General features: G+C 27.1%; 1 protein-coding gene across 1 annotated transcript; it reads right to left on the bottom strand.

Annotated features, from left to right (window-relative positions):
- Positions 1 to 1868: 1868 nt before the first annotated feature.
- LOC113367631 (tyrosine-protein phosphatase 3-like) lies at positions 1869 to 14258 on the bottom strand. The gene is made up of 9 exons (XM_026609221.1): positions 13250 to 14258; positions 9646 to 9849; positions 9110 to 9585; positions 7604 to 7747; positions 5745 to 5873; positions 5478 to 5659; positions 5237 to 5409; positions 2183 to 2302; positions 1869 to 2111 (listed from the first exon to the last, which is right to left on the bottom strand). Exons 1-9 carry the CDS (start codon positions 14256 to 14258, stop codon positions 1987 to 1989), a joined length of 2562 nt encoding a protein of 853 aa, XP_026465006.1. The 3' UTR covers positions 1869 to 1986.
- Positions 14259 to 15974: the final 1716 nt, after the last annotated feature.

The raw sequence follows: 15974 nt of genomic DNA, 5'->3' as shown, positions 1-15974 counted from the left end.
AAAAAATTTGGGGAATAAAAATTTGGTCGGAGTGTCGGAATGTCGGAGTATCGGAGTATCGAAATGTCGGAATATCGAAGTGTCGGAGTATCGGAGTATCAAAATGTCGGAAATTTTGGTCAAAAAAATTCTTGGTCAAAAAAACTTTGGGAAAAAAATTTTGGTCAAAAAAATCTTGGTCCAAAAAAATTTTGGAAAAAAATTTTGATCAATAAAATTTTGGTCAAAAAATTTTAGTCAAAAAAATTTTGGTCAAAAAAATTTTGGTAAAAAATTCTTAGCCAAAAAAATTTCGGCCAAAAAAATTTCGGTCAAAAAAATTTTGGTCAAAAAAATTTTGGAAAAAAAATTTTGGTCAATAAAATTTTTGGTCAATAAAATTTTTGGTCAAAAAAATTTTGGTCAAAAAAATTTTGGTCAAAAAAATTTTTGGTAAAAAATTCTTAGCCAAAAAAATTTCGGTCAAAAAATTTTTGGTCAATAAAATTTTTGGTCAAAAAAATTTTAGTCAAAAAAAATTTTGGTCAAAAAATTTTGGTCAAAAAAATTTTGGTAAAAAATTCTTAGCCAAAAAAATTCGGTCAAAAAAAATTTGGGAAAAAATTCTTGGTCAAAAAGATTTTGGTCAAAAAAATTTTTGATCAAAAAAATTTTGGTCAAAAAAATGTTTGGAAAAAAAATTTTTAGTCAAAAAAAATTTTCGGAAAAAAAAATTTTTGATCAAAAAATTTTGGTCGGAAGTCCGGATAACCGGAAGTCCGGATAATTGAAAGTCTGTTAATCGAAGGTCCGAAAAATCGGAAGTCCTGATAATGCGAAGTCCGGATAATCCAAAGTCCGAATGATCCAAAGTCCGGATAATCCAAAGTCCGTATAATCGGAGGTCCGGATTATCGGAAGTCGGACGAACGGAATTTTTCAAAGAAATTTTGGTCCAAAAAAATTTGAGAAAAAAAATTTTGGTCAAAAAGATCTTTGGCCAAAAAAATTTTGGGAAAAAAATTTTGCTCCAAAAAAATTTTTGGTCAAGAAAAATTTTAGGACAAAAAGCTTTTTGGTCAAACAAATTTGGGTGTAAAAAAAATTTTGGTCCAAAAACTTTGATCAAAAAATTTTTGGAAAAAAATTCTTGGTCAAACAAATTTTGGTCAAAAAAATTTTGGTCAAAAAAAATTTTGAGAAAAAAAATTTGGTCAAAAAGATCTTTGCCAAAAAAATTTTGAGAAAAAAATTTTGGTCATAAAAATTTTGAGAAAAAAATTTTGGTTAAAAAGATCTTTGGCCAAAAAAATTTGTGAAAAAAATTTTTGGAAAAAAAAAATTTTTGGTCAAAAAAATTTTTGGAAAAAAATTTTTAGTCAAAAAAATTTTGGTCCAAAAAATTTTTGGTCAAAAAAATTTTGGTAAAAAAAAAATTTGGAAAAAAATTTTTGGTTGACCAAAAAAACTTTTGGTCAAAAAAATTTTTAAACAAAAAAAATTTTTGTCAAAAGAATTTGGTCTAAAATAATTTGGAAAAAAATTTTTGGTCAAAAAATTCTTGGTCAAAAAAATTTTTGGGATTTTTTTTCCAATATCAATTATTTTGACAAGACAAGCAGAAAGTTACATAATCATTAAAATCGGACGCTTAGTTCTCTCAAAAACTGCCAATTTTTACATATTTACCTTCGAATCTTCGAAATGGCTAATAAATAATTAATTTAAAATCCCAGACAAAATTTATCTATAAAATCAATTTTGACACAAATAACTTATTAACAATCATTTTTTATATATTCATTCATATCATTTACAAATTTCGATTATAAATTTTGTAATATAATTATTATACTAAAATAAAAATATTTTTCCTAATATCTTGTTCCAATGCATGACTATGGTTTAATATATAGCGTAGTAAAACTAATATATAATAAGTATAATTAATTATAAAAAATGTTATAAAATATCAATTTTTAATAGAATAATAAACAATATATTACTTTACGTCTTTCTGATTTTCCACAGCGGATCTAAATCAGCAAGTGGGTCTTTAACTAAGACTTCTTGCGGAGGTGGAATGGTATTCTTAGATTTATTCTGAATTTGATAGGAAGTCATTAGATTATCTAAGAGAAAATGAATTATAAGAATGATTGATATTATTACATAATTACGCGATGAATTTATAAAAACTTACGTTTATTTAATAATGCTCTGGCGTTATGAACTTCTGCTTCCATCGCTAGCAACAAATAATGTCGATCTCGAATCATTCCTTTTCTTTGAGAGCAAAGCAAATGACAAATATTCGACGAATCTGTAAAATACATCAATTGAAAAATGATCAATCGTAAAAGGTGAAGTCTTTTAATTTTAAAATGCATAATATTTTTTTCTCTTTGAATGATTCAATAACGGAATAAATAATTGATACAATTTTTTGGTAAGGCGGGTCTAGCGGTTTCGAAGATCTAATAAAAAAAAAGTACAAAAATCTGCCGAAAAATAAATATTCGATATTTCAAATCAAATATTTTAATAATGTGTATAAATTTTATTTCCATTTCTTTGAAAACTTATAATGTTCACTTATAAGTGAACAATAATTAAGTGACTCAATTTGGACAAAAAAAATTTTGGGTCAAAAATTTTTGGACAAAAAAAAATTTGGACAAAAAATTTCGTGATAAAAATTTTGGACAAAAAAATTGAGACAAAAAATTTCGGGGGAAAAACTAATCTTTGATTTTTTGGAATAAATATTTTTGGGAAAAAAATTTTGGGGAAAAAAATTGTCAAAAAAAAACCATGGACTATGATTTTTTGGGGAAAAAAATTCAGAATTATCTAACAAATCAGTCAGGTTTTCGAAACATCAAAACCAACAAAATCTCCAAAACAGATTGTTTTTTTTTCAAAAGTCTCAAAAAGATTCAAGTGAAATGTTCTGACATTTAATTTAAAAAAAAAAACTACCAAAAAGTCCATTTTTTCAAGTTACAAAAACAATAAATCAATATTTTCAAAAATCAAAATTTTGCAAAAATTTGAAAGTGTTCTAAAATGTTGTTTTTTTATCAAAATTTCAAAAGGAATATAATTCTAAAAAAAAACATATTTGCAAGGGTTTCAAAAAAATCAAAATTTTTAAAAAATATCAAAAGTCGAATTTCAAAAATTTCCAAAAAGTCTATTTTTTCAAATTTTCATAAAAAGGCGAGTTTTCAAAAAGTCGATTTTTTCAAGTTACAAAAAATTATTATTTTCAAAAAGTTAAGTTTGCAAAAATTTTAAAATGTTCTAAAAAGTCGATTTTTATCAAATTTCAAAAGGAATATAATTTTCAAAAAAAAAAAGGTTTAAAAAAAATCGGTATTTTTAGAAGATTTCTCAAAAGTCGAGTTCATTCAAAAGTTTCCACAAGATCTATTGTTTCCACATTTTTAAAAAAAATGTCGAGTTTTCAAAAACTTCGATAATCTCCAACAAATCAGTAAGATTTTCAACACATTAAAAAAACAAATTTAAAAAAAAATCTTTTTATCAAAAGTTTCTATATAGTTCAAATTTTTCTAATAAAAAAAAAATCAAAATTAGGGAAAAATTCAAATTTTCCTAATAAAAAAAATTAAAATTTTCCCAATAATTCAAAACTTTAAAAAATATCAAACTTCTTAAAAAGACTTTTCTAAAAAAAAACGACTTCTGTCAATCGAATTCAAAAATGTTTAAACTTTCGAAATTATTTCAAATTATCAAGTTTTTTCAAGTATCAAAAAGACGATTTCTTTTCAATAGTTTAAAATAAATCAGAATCCTCAAAAAGTGTTTTTTTTTCAAAATTTTCAAGAAAAAAACGCCCTTTTTCAATCTTAATGTTAAAAAAAATTCTAAACTTTCAAAAGTATCGATTTGTTTCAAGTTTCTAATTAAATAAGTATTATAATCTAAATTTTGAAATAAATTCAAATTTCTCAAAAAGTTTAAATGTTTAAAAAATATAATTTTTTCAAAAAATTCAAAATTTATTTAACAAATCAGTCAGGTTTTCGAAACATCATAACCAACAAAATCTTCGAAACAGATTGATTTTTTTCGAAAGTCTCACAATCAGAAAGATTCAAGATTTACAAAAAAAATCTTTTCTTCAAATAAATTCAAATTTCTCAAAAAAATTCAAAAAATTTCAAAAAGCGAGATTTATCAACTTTCAAAATCAAATTTCTCAAAAAGTTAAAATATTTAAACAATTTAATTAAAAACAAAGAAAAACTATTTCTTTCAAAAATTTCCGAAAAAATCGAGTTTTGTCAACTTTTAAAAAAGTCGATTTTTTTGCCAAAGTTTCAAAAAATTTCAAACTTACTTAGGTCGTATTTTGTTAAAAATCTCCCAATTTTCGGAAAAGTTGAAAATTTTCAAAAAAATCAAAAGTACTGCAAATATTGCATAAAATAATATAAGCATACCTCTTATACACTTGAAATGACAAGGGGGAGCACAACTAGTGTAATCGTCCAAAAAAAGGTGATTTTTGGGAATTTATATTAAAAAAAAATACTTCATCAATCATTTCAAAATTTTAGGAATATATTTATACATGTTTTAAGAATACATTGTAAAATTTTTGAAGAAAAAAATTAAATATTTTTTAAGTTATCGTCGATCTCCAACGGCGCGACAAAAAAAGGCCCTTCACTGCTGCAGTGATTCCGGCCTTCTAAGTGTATGAAATTTAAAAAAAAATCTCGTTAAACTAGATAATTGTCTGTAAAATGAACTACGATAAAGAAAAAAAATCAAAAATTGACAAAATGACGGCGTTTTTTTTAAAAAAAAGTCGAATTTTACCCAAAATTTCGGTCGTTCGGCCTGCCAAAATTCGATTTTTGATCCGATAAAAAAATCGATAGTTCATTTTACGGAGAACTATATATAAAACATGTAAAAAAAAACAGTGGTTGGATCATTTGTTTTTGAGTAATCGCTGCAGCAAATTCGGAAAATGCTGTTTCGAGAAAAACGCGTTTAAAAATGAAATGATCGTTACACTATATATTATATATATACTCTTTAAATGGCTGTGACTCAAAAACTATTTAAGATATCGATTTAAAATTTTGGTATATTATTTTTAAAGGTATAACCTATCGAAATATGAAAAAATTGAAAATTCGATTTTTTGAAAATTTCACACTAGTTGTGCCCCTTAATTTAAATATTTGCAAGTCTATAAAAATTTCGTATTTACCTAAAAGACAGGGTGCTGACATTTTTGAATTTGCAATGGAACAAATTGTATACGCAAACATTCCGCACACATTGTTCCCATTTAAACAGTGAAGAAGAACAGGATGACTTATCGAATGTTGTTTCTGATAACAAGATACTATTTTGTCTGCGAATCCACATATCGGCTCACAACTGAAAAACAATATCACGGTTTGATGGAATTTTTTATTAAATGCATAATTTGAATTTAGTAAAATTACCTTGAAGGCGTTGATTTGATTTGAAGATGCAAAAAATCTCTTGGCGGTTTATCTCTGTGTCCCTTAATGGACATCACACGCTCAATGCAGACTTCGTTCTCGGATATTGTTTGCAAAGTTATCTTATAATCTCCGAATATTTCCGAGGAATCTTTTTGTGTTGGAAAATACACCACATCGAGCTAAAGAGAAAATCATTAGTTAAATAGCTTGTAACTATTGTTTTCTAGAGTACTATATGCCACTATTATAAATTCAGTTACTCACTTCGTTCGAATTTAACAAACAGGCGATTGTCTCGATATTTTCATTCCACACCATTGACCAAAAATCGGCCAATGTATTGGACATTGGTGCCTGAGTTACAATGAAATCTGGACATACTGGTGACATGTTCTGGAATTGTACAAATATTTTTATAATGATCATACTATATATATGAATTATATATAATATATATATATATATATATATATATATATATATATATATATAAATCTCGTGTCACGATGTTGGTTCGCGATGGACGCCCAAACTACTGAACCGATTTTAAATTTTATTGGCTCATCGTGTGCATATATATCCAACTCAGGTTATAGGAAATTTTGAAGAGTAAATTTGAAATATAAATATATAATTTTTATAAATTTCTAAAAATTTTGACAAAAAATGGCCAAAAAAAAAACAAAACATTAAAATGACAAATATCAAAATTTAAGGAAATTAGGATACATAATTTTTGAAAAAAAAATTTGACATTTCAAAAAATAAAATTCAAAAACATGTACATTTATAGAAATATACATTTAAATCCGAATTAGATGAAATGCTATATTCAAAGTCACTGTTTATAGTTTTAAATCGAAGATAGAATTAAATAGAAATTAAATGTCATTTGTCAGTATTTATGAAAATAATTATATAAATAGATTTACGATTTAGATTTAATTGATTAGCTTACCAAATTATTTCGGAAACCAAAACTTCATCAAAACCTTATAGATCAGAGATCACAATAAAAAAGCGACATATTGAATTTAAAATTAATCATAAACAAAATTTTGACATTTCACTAAAAAATGTTTAACGACTTACTTCAATAAAAAGCAAATAAATTAATTATTCCAAGTTATGTTATAGGCAATATTGCCAAGCAAATTATAGATACAAAACATTATTGTAAAATTAATATTATCATATTATATTAATTTTGGACCAAGAAGGAAATATTTTGACATTTATAAATTTACTGCATATTGGATATATGAAATTGACATTCACTATTTTTCAATTAAATGCAAATGTAAAAAATCAAATAATTATATAAAAAATTGTATATTTAGATAAAGATACTGCGTTGATTTAGACTAAAAATTAATTTATTCTTTAATTAAAAAAAATTGACATAAACACAATTAAAATAAACAAAACACTATGATGCGTTGGAATTTTTTACCGGAGTGTAAAGAAATGTGTTTCATTAAAATATAATAATATTATTAATATATCAGTTAAGATATATTTTGATTGTCATCGCAAATGCTAATCTCACAGGAAATTGTAACCTCTTAAATGAATAGTACAATCTGAGGGTATCATTAGAATCTGACAAAAACAAACTAGACAAACTAAATATTATATCATATTATATTAAATTTCGATCCAAAAGAAAATATTTTGGCAGTTATAATTAATTTGAAATAAAATGCAAATGTCAAAAATCAGATCTTTCCTGTGTCGATTTAGCCAAACTTATGAATTTGACAATTATATAATTATTCATTGATGACTTAAAATAATTATTAATTTATTAACAAATGAATAATATTTGAAAGAAAATTTTATTGACATATATGACATGACAAAAGTATAATAAACAAAAAACTATGATGCGAGTGAATCAATTTTTGAAGTATAAAATGTCAAATAATTTTGAAAATTATAACAAGTTTTTAACTATTTGTCAAAGAATCAGAGTCCAAATCAGAGTCCCAGATTTTTGGCACTTTTATTAATTTTTTATCAATTTAGGCATATTTTTTATGGCAAAACAACGTTTGCCGGGTTAGCTAGTATAATATAAAATTCTCTTTTATATATAATATAAGAATAATAAATCTACTGACCTTTACATAAGAAGCATTAATATAATCATTGTTAGGATCCGGCAGCTGCACTCTCGTTTGATCATAAGGCAAGTGATCAGGGCAACGATTTTTTGCTGGATAGCACCTTGCTACTGATATACTTCTTGAAGACACATCTAAAGCCTAAAATAAATAATTCATATTAGAAATTATCTAGCAAAGAGATAAATATATTAAACTAGTTGGTTTGGTATTTAGCCTTGAGGCAAGTTACATTAACTTCCCGATATGTGTAAATAATCGACTTAATCAATGAAAAACAAATTAATTTATGAGTGATTAGAAGTATTCCGAGTGGATTTATTAAAAATAATTGAAAACGAACAAACACGTTAATCGGAGTATTTTCCAAAAGCAAATTTTCAAAAATCAATATTTACTCATTTTCTCAAACTTTGATGAATTTTTAAAATTAAACTACTTGTCGTAGAGCCGTTATAATTCAGTAAGTTCTACAAGACCATGGTATATATAGCCAAAAAAAGTTCCCTAAAAATCGGCCTAAATTTTTTTTTCAACAGTTAATTACAAGAAAACGGCTCGGTAGATTTTCATCTAAAACTAATCAGTTTTTGATTTTTTAAAATCGGTTCGGTAGAATGAGCTTAAATGTGGACGAAAAGTTTAACACTTTTTTTCAAATTACAAAGAAACGGCTTGGCAGATCGTCGCACAAAACTGACAAAAGATAGTCCTCATCGAAATACATCAAATGGCTTTTAAATTTCTGAAATCGGTTCAGGCGTTTTTGAGAAAACGTCGATGAAAGGTCTAATTTTGACAAATGCCAAAAAAACGAAACCAATTTTTGCAAACTTTGACGAATTTTTACAGTTAAACGAGTTGTCGTAGGGCCGTAATATTTTAGTATGATCTAGAAGACTATGGTATCTACCGTCAAAAAAATAATCATAAAAATCGTCGAAAAATTTTTTTTAACACTTTATTACAAGAAAACGGCCCGGCCGATCTTTACTAAAAACTAATCAGCACGATTCCCAACCAATATCTTTCGAACGGTTTTTGAATTTTCAAAATCCATTCAGAATTGCGGGCTAAAACGTAGACGAAAAATTTTTCACTTTTCTGCGATTTATAAAGAAACGTCTCGGCCGATCGTCGCACAAAACTGACAAACAATAGTTCTCGTCGAGATACATCGAATGGCTTTTAAATTTTTGAAATCGGCCCAGCCGTTTTCGAGAAAACGTCGATTTACGGCAAAAAATCTGTTCACATACACGCACACAAAAACATACACACACATACTTTTTCCAAATTTGGTCTCATTCGATTCAGAATGGTTTGAAACGTCGAGAAAACATAAAATTAGAGAATCGGATTTTTTGATGAAAACATAAACTTCTCCTTCGGGAAGTTAATAATTCATATTAGAAATTATCTAGCAAAGAGATAAATATATTAAATATATTAGATAATGAAATGTAATGTTGAAAAATGTTGCAACTTGAACATTATGTTTACCAATAAATCTTGAAGTTCCTTCCATTTAGTTTCCAAAGGTGTCGGCCCATTTAAAGTTTTCGTGCTGATGCCTTCTAAATACTTCTCTTGTCTCTCGACCTCATGTAAAAACATAACTAAATTTTCCTTGCTCGGAGTTTGTTGCAGATCCAATAATTTATTCTGTTTCTCAGTCTTAATATTTTTCGGCTCTATTTTAATATCCTCTGTCTTCTCGGCGGCTTTTTTCTCAGCAATATTTTTTTCTTCTTCCCTAACATTGGAATTTTTATTAGTGCTGACACCAGATATTTGTTTGGTGTCAGCACTACTCAAGTTTTTTGGATCATTTTCAGATTTCTTGTTTAAAACCGAATTTTGTTCAGGGGTTAATATCGGTACGGAGGAAGAAAAATCTAAGCCAGCTAATAAATCCACGTTACTTTGGACTCCTGCGGAATGTTTCTGAGACGTTGTTGGATTTGAATTTGCAGAATCTGCAAATAAAAGGAGTTACTCAAAATTATTTCTTCAAATTCGGTTACTATTAATTTTACCTTGGCTGAAAGTTGTATTCGTTATACTAGCACCAGAGTTCATATAAGTCATTGGACTTTGAGGGGTGAGCGGATAAACAGCTGATGGAGCAGCAATGTTTGAGCCGTCCATGCTGCCTCCTGCAGCTCCATACATTTGTAAATAATACTGATCAGCACTAATTTGCGAAGCATTAGAAGCATACTGCTGTGCAAAACTTTGACCTAAAATAAATAAATATATATTATAAACACATATTAAAAACATAAACTTCTCATTCGGAAAGTTAACTAGTGGTGTATGGCAAGTTGCTGGAACTTCTCGTACCAAATATTAAGGGGCACAACTAGTGTGAAATTTTCAAAAAAACGAATTTTCAATTTTTCCATATTTCGTTAGGTTTTACCTTTAAAAATAACGTACCAAAATTTTAAACCGATATCTTAAATAGTTTTTGAGTTACATCCATTTAAAGAGTATATATATAGTGTATAGTATAACGATCATTTAATCTTTAAACGCGTTTTTCTCGAAACAGCATTTTCCGAATTTGCTGCAGCGATTACTCAAAAACAAATGATCCGATCACTATCGAATTTTTTTTACATGTTCTATATATAGTTCTACGTAAAATGAACTATCGACTTTTTGATCGGATCAAAAATCGAATTTTGGCAGTCCAAAAACGACCAAAATTTTGGGTAAAATTCGACTTTTTTTTAAAAAAATGCCGTCATTTTGTCAATTTTTTATTTTTTTCCTTTATCGTAATTCATTTTACATACAATATTAATCTAGTTTAACGAGATTTTTTTTTTTAATTTCATCCACGTAGAAGGCCGGAATCACTGCAGCAGTGAAGGGCCTTTTTTTTGTCGCGCCGTTGGAGATCGACGATAACTTAAAAAATATTTAATTTTTTTCTTCAAAAATTTTACTATGTATTCTTAAAACATGTATAAATATATTCCTAAATTTTGAAATGATTGATAAAGCAGTTTTTTATATAAATTCCCAAAAATCACCATTTTTTAGGCAAAAAATAAAATACTTAGTATGTGCAATTTTTGAGTCAATATTCAAAAATTCTAAATTTTATAATATAAATTTCATATTTTTTTTAATAGTCACGGAGATTTGATTAAATTTTATTTAGTTTTTAGTTTAATACGTACGTAATACATGTTTATGCTTGGAAGTAAAATATGGTAATCAAATTTTTAACTTCCCTTAGGGTAAGTTATTGTAATCGTCCAAATCGAAATTGAAAATTTTTGCATTTCTTTACGTTTCAAAGGTTTCTGAACTAGTTGTGCCCCTTAAATTCTTAATTTGAGAAATGTAAAATTTTTTGAAAAAAAAAAAGATTTTTTTTGAAAAAAGTAGGACTTTTTCTAAAAATATAATTTTTTTATATATAAAAAGCGGAAACTTTGAATTTTTTCAAAGCAATAAAGTAAACTATAGGAGTAATAGAGTTAATGTATAGGTAAAGTATAGAGTAAAACGTTAAATGTATTAATTAGTATTAATATATAATTAACTATTATATTACTGCACTAAAGTCCGCATTTCAACTACAAATTTATCGTAATTTCAATATCAAAGTGTATGAAACAGTTTTTACTAAATTTTAGTAAATTTTATCTGGTTTTTAATAACGTAAGCATATTATAATGTCCGGAATGCAAATTAAAATTTATTTTGAAAAAAAAGTAAAAAAAAATTTACCAAATCCATGTATCGTAAACTATAAAAATATTAAAGTCCGCATTTCAACTACGAATTATTCAATATTTCAATATCAAAGTGTATATTACAGTTTTTACTACATTTTAGTAAATTTTATCTAGTTTTTACAAATGTAAGCAAATTATAATGTCCGAGAAGAAAATTTAAAGTTATTTGAAGAAAATTGATAGATGTCCCAAAATCATATATTGCAAGTTATGGAAATACTGAAGTTCGCATTTCAACTACGAATTATTCAATATCCAAGTGTATATAACAGTTTTTACCATATTTTAGTAAATTTTATCTAGTTTTTGCTAATGTAAGGAAATAATAATATCCAAAATAAAAATCAAAAGGTATTTGGAGAAAACTATAAAATGTCTTAAATCCATATATTGCTAACTTTGACTAAAGTGCGCATTTCAACTACGAATTATTCAAAATTTAAATATCCCAAGTGCATAAAACATTCTCAACTAGATTTTAGTACATTTTATCCAGTTTTTGCTAATGTAAACATATTATAATGTCCGGAATAAAATTAAAAGTTATTTGAAAAAAAAACTAACAAATATCGTAAATTCATATATTGCAAACTATAAAATACTAAAGTCCGCATTTCAACTAAGAATTATTCAAAATTTCAATATGCAAGTGTAAATAATAGGTTACACCAGACGTGTTCAAAAAAATGTTATAAAATGTCCAAAATTCACACATTGTTAAATACTCGTCTATTACTAAAAAAACGTTCCTATAAAATATTTAAATTTATTATATAGATATTTAAAAATATTTTTTCCTAACTTATAAAATGCAATCTAGCTTATACTAGAGTACTATAATACACCTATCCCCCGGTTTTTGAAAATAATTTTTTTTTAACGAAATTTATTAATTTTGCATTCACTTTTTAATTTTACTTTTTATCTATAAAGAAAATGCAATATTAATAATATTTTTTTATATTTGTTTTATTATTGAAATAAATTAATTTTCTCATGATGTATTAAATATTAGGTTGTCAAATATCTCCCTTCCGCTTTTTTGCTCTTGGTTTATAATACAAAAAGGCGGAAGGGAGATATTTGACAACCTTATATATTTGATATTAAATATATTATTTATTTTTCATTCAATGTATTTGTTATTCATCATATGAAAAACTGACAAAAAGGGCATTTTCATAGAAATTTTCGTTTAGCACGGTTTTTCCATATAAAAATATTTTTTTCAAAATATACGTTTTTTTTCTAAAACGTGTAAAACGGGGACAGGTATACTAAAATAAACGACAGACGACTAATACCCCAGTCAAATTAAGTTTTCAGTTAGGAACAATTCGCATAGAGCTGAAATTTGGTACAGATGTTAAATAGGCCATTACAAATGAAATGGTCAAAAGTCCTCATCGATCCGACATCTGCGATTTTTTTTATTCAAGGTCAGGTGCAAAAATCGAGATTTTCCCATTTTCCGCCGAAATCATAATTTTTTTTAAAAAAATATGTTAGATAAGTTTATTTATTATAAAATTTTCTATTAAACTGTTATTATTAATTTTTTTTGTTAGAATTACCGTTTCTGAGATATTGCCGTTTGAAAAGTTGAAAAACTCATATTCTTCATAATTTTAAACGTCATGAAATGTGTAATATAAGTAAAAAATAAGAGTTTATTGGTTTCTGTTTAAATAGTATAAGTTTAATGAAATTATTTATCTATTTATCAGCTTAATTTGACTGAGGTATAAATCATTTGAACAAAAAAATACAAGCAAACTCTATTAATTTCATATATAAACCGATTATAACGCTGCACGCCTATAGTGTATTAAAAACATAAATTTCACATACAAAAAATTAATAAATAAATAAGAAAAAAACTTACCTAGGTGTCCAGCCTGAGAAGACAACGTATTACTGGTTCCCAAATTATTACCAGCATTAGTATACTGATAATTCTGTTGCCAATTACCACTTGAATTAATCGTTTGGCTCGGATCGCCATAATTTCCTGTATAATTCCTCATCTGATTATCATACATTTGCATATTTTGATAACCAGAACTGTATTGATATAAACCAGTAGACGGATCGTACGAATAACCAGGATGTCCGGAGTACGACATTGCTTGATTATATTGAACATTAGCCGAAGAACTCAATGGTAAATTTGATGGTACTGATACTGCCTGATTTTGCTGGTACATGGTGTTGTATCCACTAACTGTCGGTGGATTTTGGATGGTTAAATTTGAGATTTGCTGACCAAGCTTATTAATAATCTGTTGATTTGCTGAATAATCTTGTTTATTAGCAAAAGATTGTGGAACTTGTTGATAGTTCAGGTTTTGAACTGGTTGAACATAATTTTGAACATTGCCTACTGCTGATACATAATTTTGTTCAGGTGTTTTATTTGGCAAAGAATTACTTGACACCATTGAAGTATAATTTTGCGCCAAATTTTGAGTGTTAGGTAATGAAGTTTGGATTTGCTGAGTTAAATTCTGCGTCCCTTGTGAATAAGTATATTGTGCATTCGGAATTTCTTGAGGAATATTCGGTATATTTGAAGCATTCGTATACTGCACAGACTTATTTGCAAAATTACTGTTATAATTTTGATTGCTCATTATGTTTGCCGATACATCAATCGTATTAGTTTTATTCGATGTACTCGGTAGATATTGCTGATAATTGTATCCCGACATGGACAAAACAGGTTTTTCTTGATTTGATTGATCTGTTCCAAATTTTGAATAATCCATTACATAATTCATCGAATTATATGACGACAAATCAGCTTGATATACTTGTGTGTTTGATGGAACAGTACCCATATTCATATTTTGATAATATGGCTGCTGTGCATAAGTAGAACTTGTATTGTCCATAGTTTGATCAGTTGTTCCTGAAAATAAACATTAAACTAGTTGGTATTGGTATTTTGCCTTAAGGCAAGTTACATGAACTTCCCGATATATCGACTTAATCAATAACTAGCTGTAAGTGGAATTCTGTCTTAAGGCAATTATGGCATCGTGCCTTAAGGCAAATTGCTGGTACTTCCCGTACCGTAACGAAATGTTCGAGGAATACTGAATGTTTTCAAATAGATTATTATAAATATTGTAATATTGTCTTATATGTATAAGAATTATATCAACTGAATTGCAGAGTTGAAATTATTTGTAAAGTATATTAGAACTATAGTCAGAATTAAAAATAAAATCTGAAATATTTTCGATATACAAAAAACTAAAAAAAAAAAAATGGAACAAATTTTTTTTTCCAAAATCAATTATTTTGTTAAGACAAGCAGAAAGTTCTTCGAATCATTTAAATCGGACGCTTAGTTCTCTCAAAAACTGCCATTTTTTACATATTTAGCTCCGTATCTTCAAAATGGCTGGGCCTGCCTTCGCCAAAAACTAATAAACACTTCTCCCAATCATTACTAATTGAATGTTTTTTAGATCATTCAAATCGGATACTCCGTTCTCTCAAAAATTCGATTTCTATTTTCTGCACTCTTTGCTCCGTATCTCCGAAACGGCTAGACCTGCCTTTGCCAAAAACTAATCAGCTCTTTTCCCTATCAATATGAATCGAATGTTTTTTGAACCATTCAAATCGGTTGATCCGTGCGCCCTAAAACGTGACTGTAAATTTGTATCCATACATACATACATACACACACATCCATTTTTTCTGAGATATGCCAAAATGTTCAGAAACCTTCAAAACGTCGAGAAATGTAAAAATTTTCAATTTCGATTTTCGGCCCATTACAATAACTTACCCTACGGGAAGTTAAAAAATAAATTAATTTACGAGTTTTTAAAAGTATTCCGAGCGGATTTGAAAACGAACAAACATTCTATCGTTATACCAAGTAAATCGTCTAATGTTAATTTTAACAAACGTCAAAAAAACTTGTACTCATTTTCTCAAACTCTGATGAATTTTTAAAATGAAACTACTTGCCGTAAGGCCGTAATATTCCAGTAAGTTCTATAAGACCATGATATATATTACCAAAAAAACTTTCCATAAAAATCGGCTTAAATTTTTTTTTTTTCAACAGTTAATTACAAGGTAACGGCTCGGTAAATTTTCATCTAAAACTAATCAGTATTATTCCCAACTAATATCTTTCGAACAGTTTTTGATTTTTTAAAATCGATTCGGTAGTATGAGCTTAAATATGGACGACAAGTTTACCACTTTTTTCCAAATTACAAAGAAACGGCTCGGCAGACCGTCTTACAAAACTGACGATACTCCTAATAGAGACACATCAAATGGTTTTTAAATTTCTGAAATCGGTTCAGGCGTTTTTGAGTAAACGTCGATGAAAGGTCCAATTTTGACAAACGCCAAAAAACGAAACTAATTTTTTCAAACTTTGACGAATTTTTAAAATTAAACGACTTGTCGTAGGGCCGTAATATTTTAGTATAACCTAAAAGACCATGATATCTATCGTTAAAAAAAATCATAAAAATCGTAGAATTTTTTTTAACATTTTATTACAAGAAAACGGCAGGGCCGATCTCTACCAAAATCTAATCAGCACGATTCCCAACCAATATCTTTCGAACGGTTTT

The sequence above is a fragment of the Ctenocephalides felis genome, unplaced genomic scaffold (assembly GCF_003426905.1).
Source record: "Ctenocephalides felis isolate EL2017-DRISC unplaced genomic scaffold, ASM342690v1 CF-g0.4_SCAFFOLD_01170, whole genome shotgun sequence".
NCBI lineage: Eukaryota > Metazoa > Arthropoda > Insecta > Siphonaptera > Pulicidae > Ctenocephalides > Ctenocephalides felis.
Note: the sequence above shows the minus strand (reverse complement) of the source record. Positions and strands in the feature narration are given on the sequence as shown.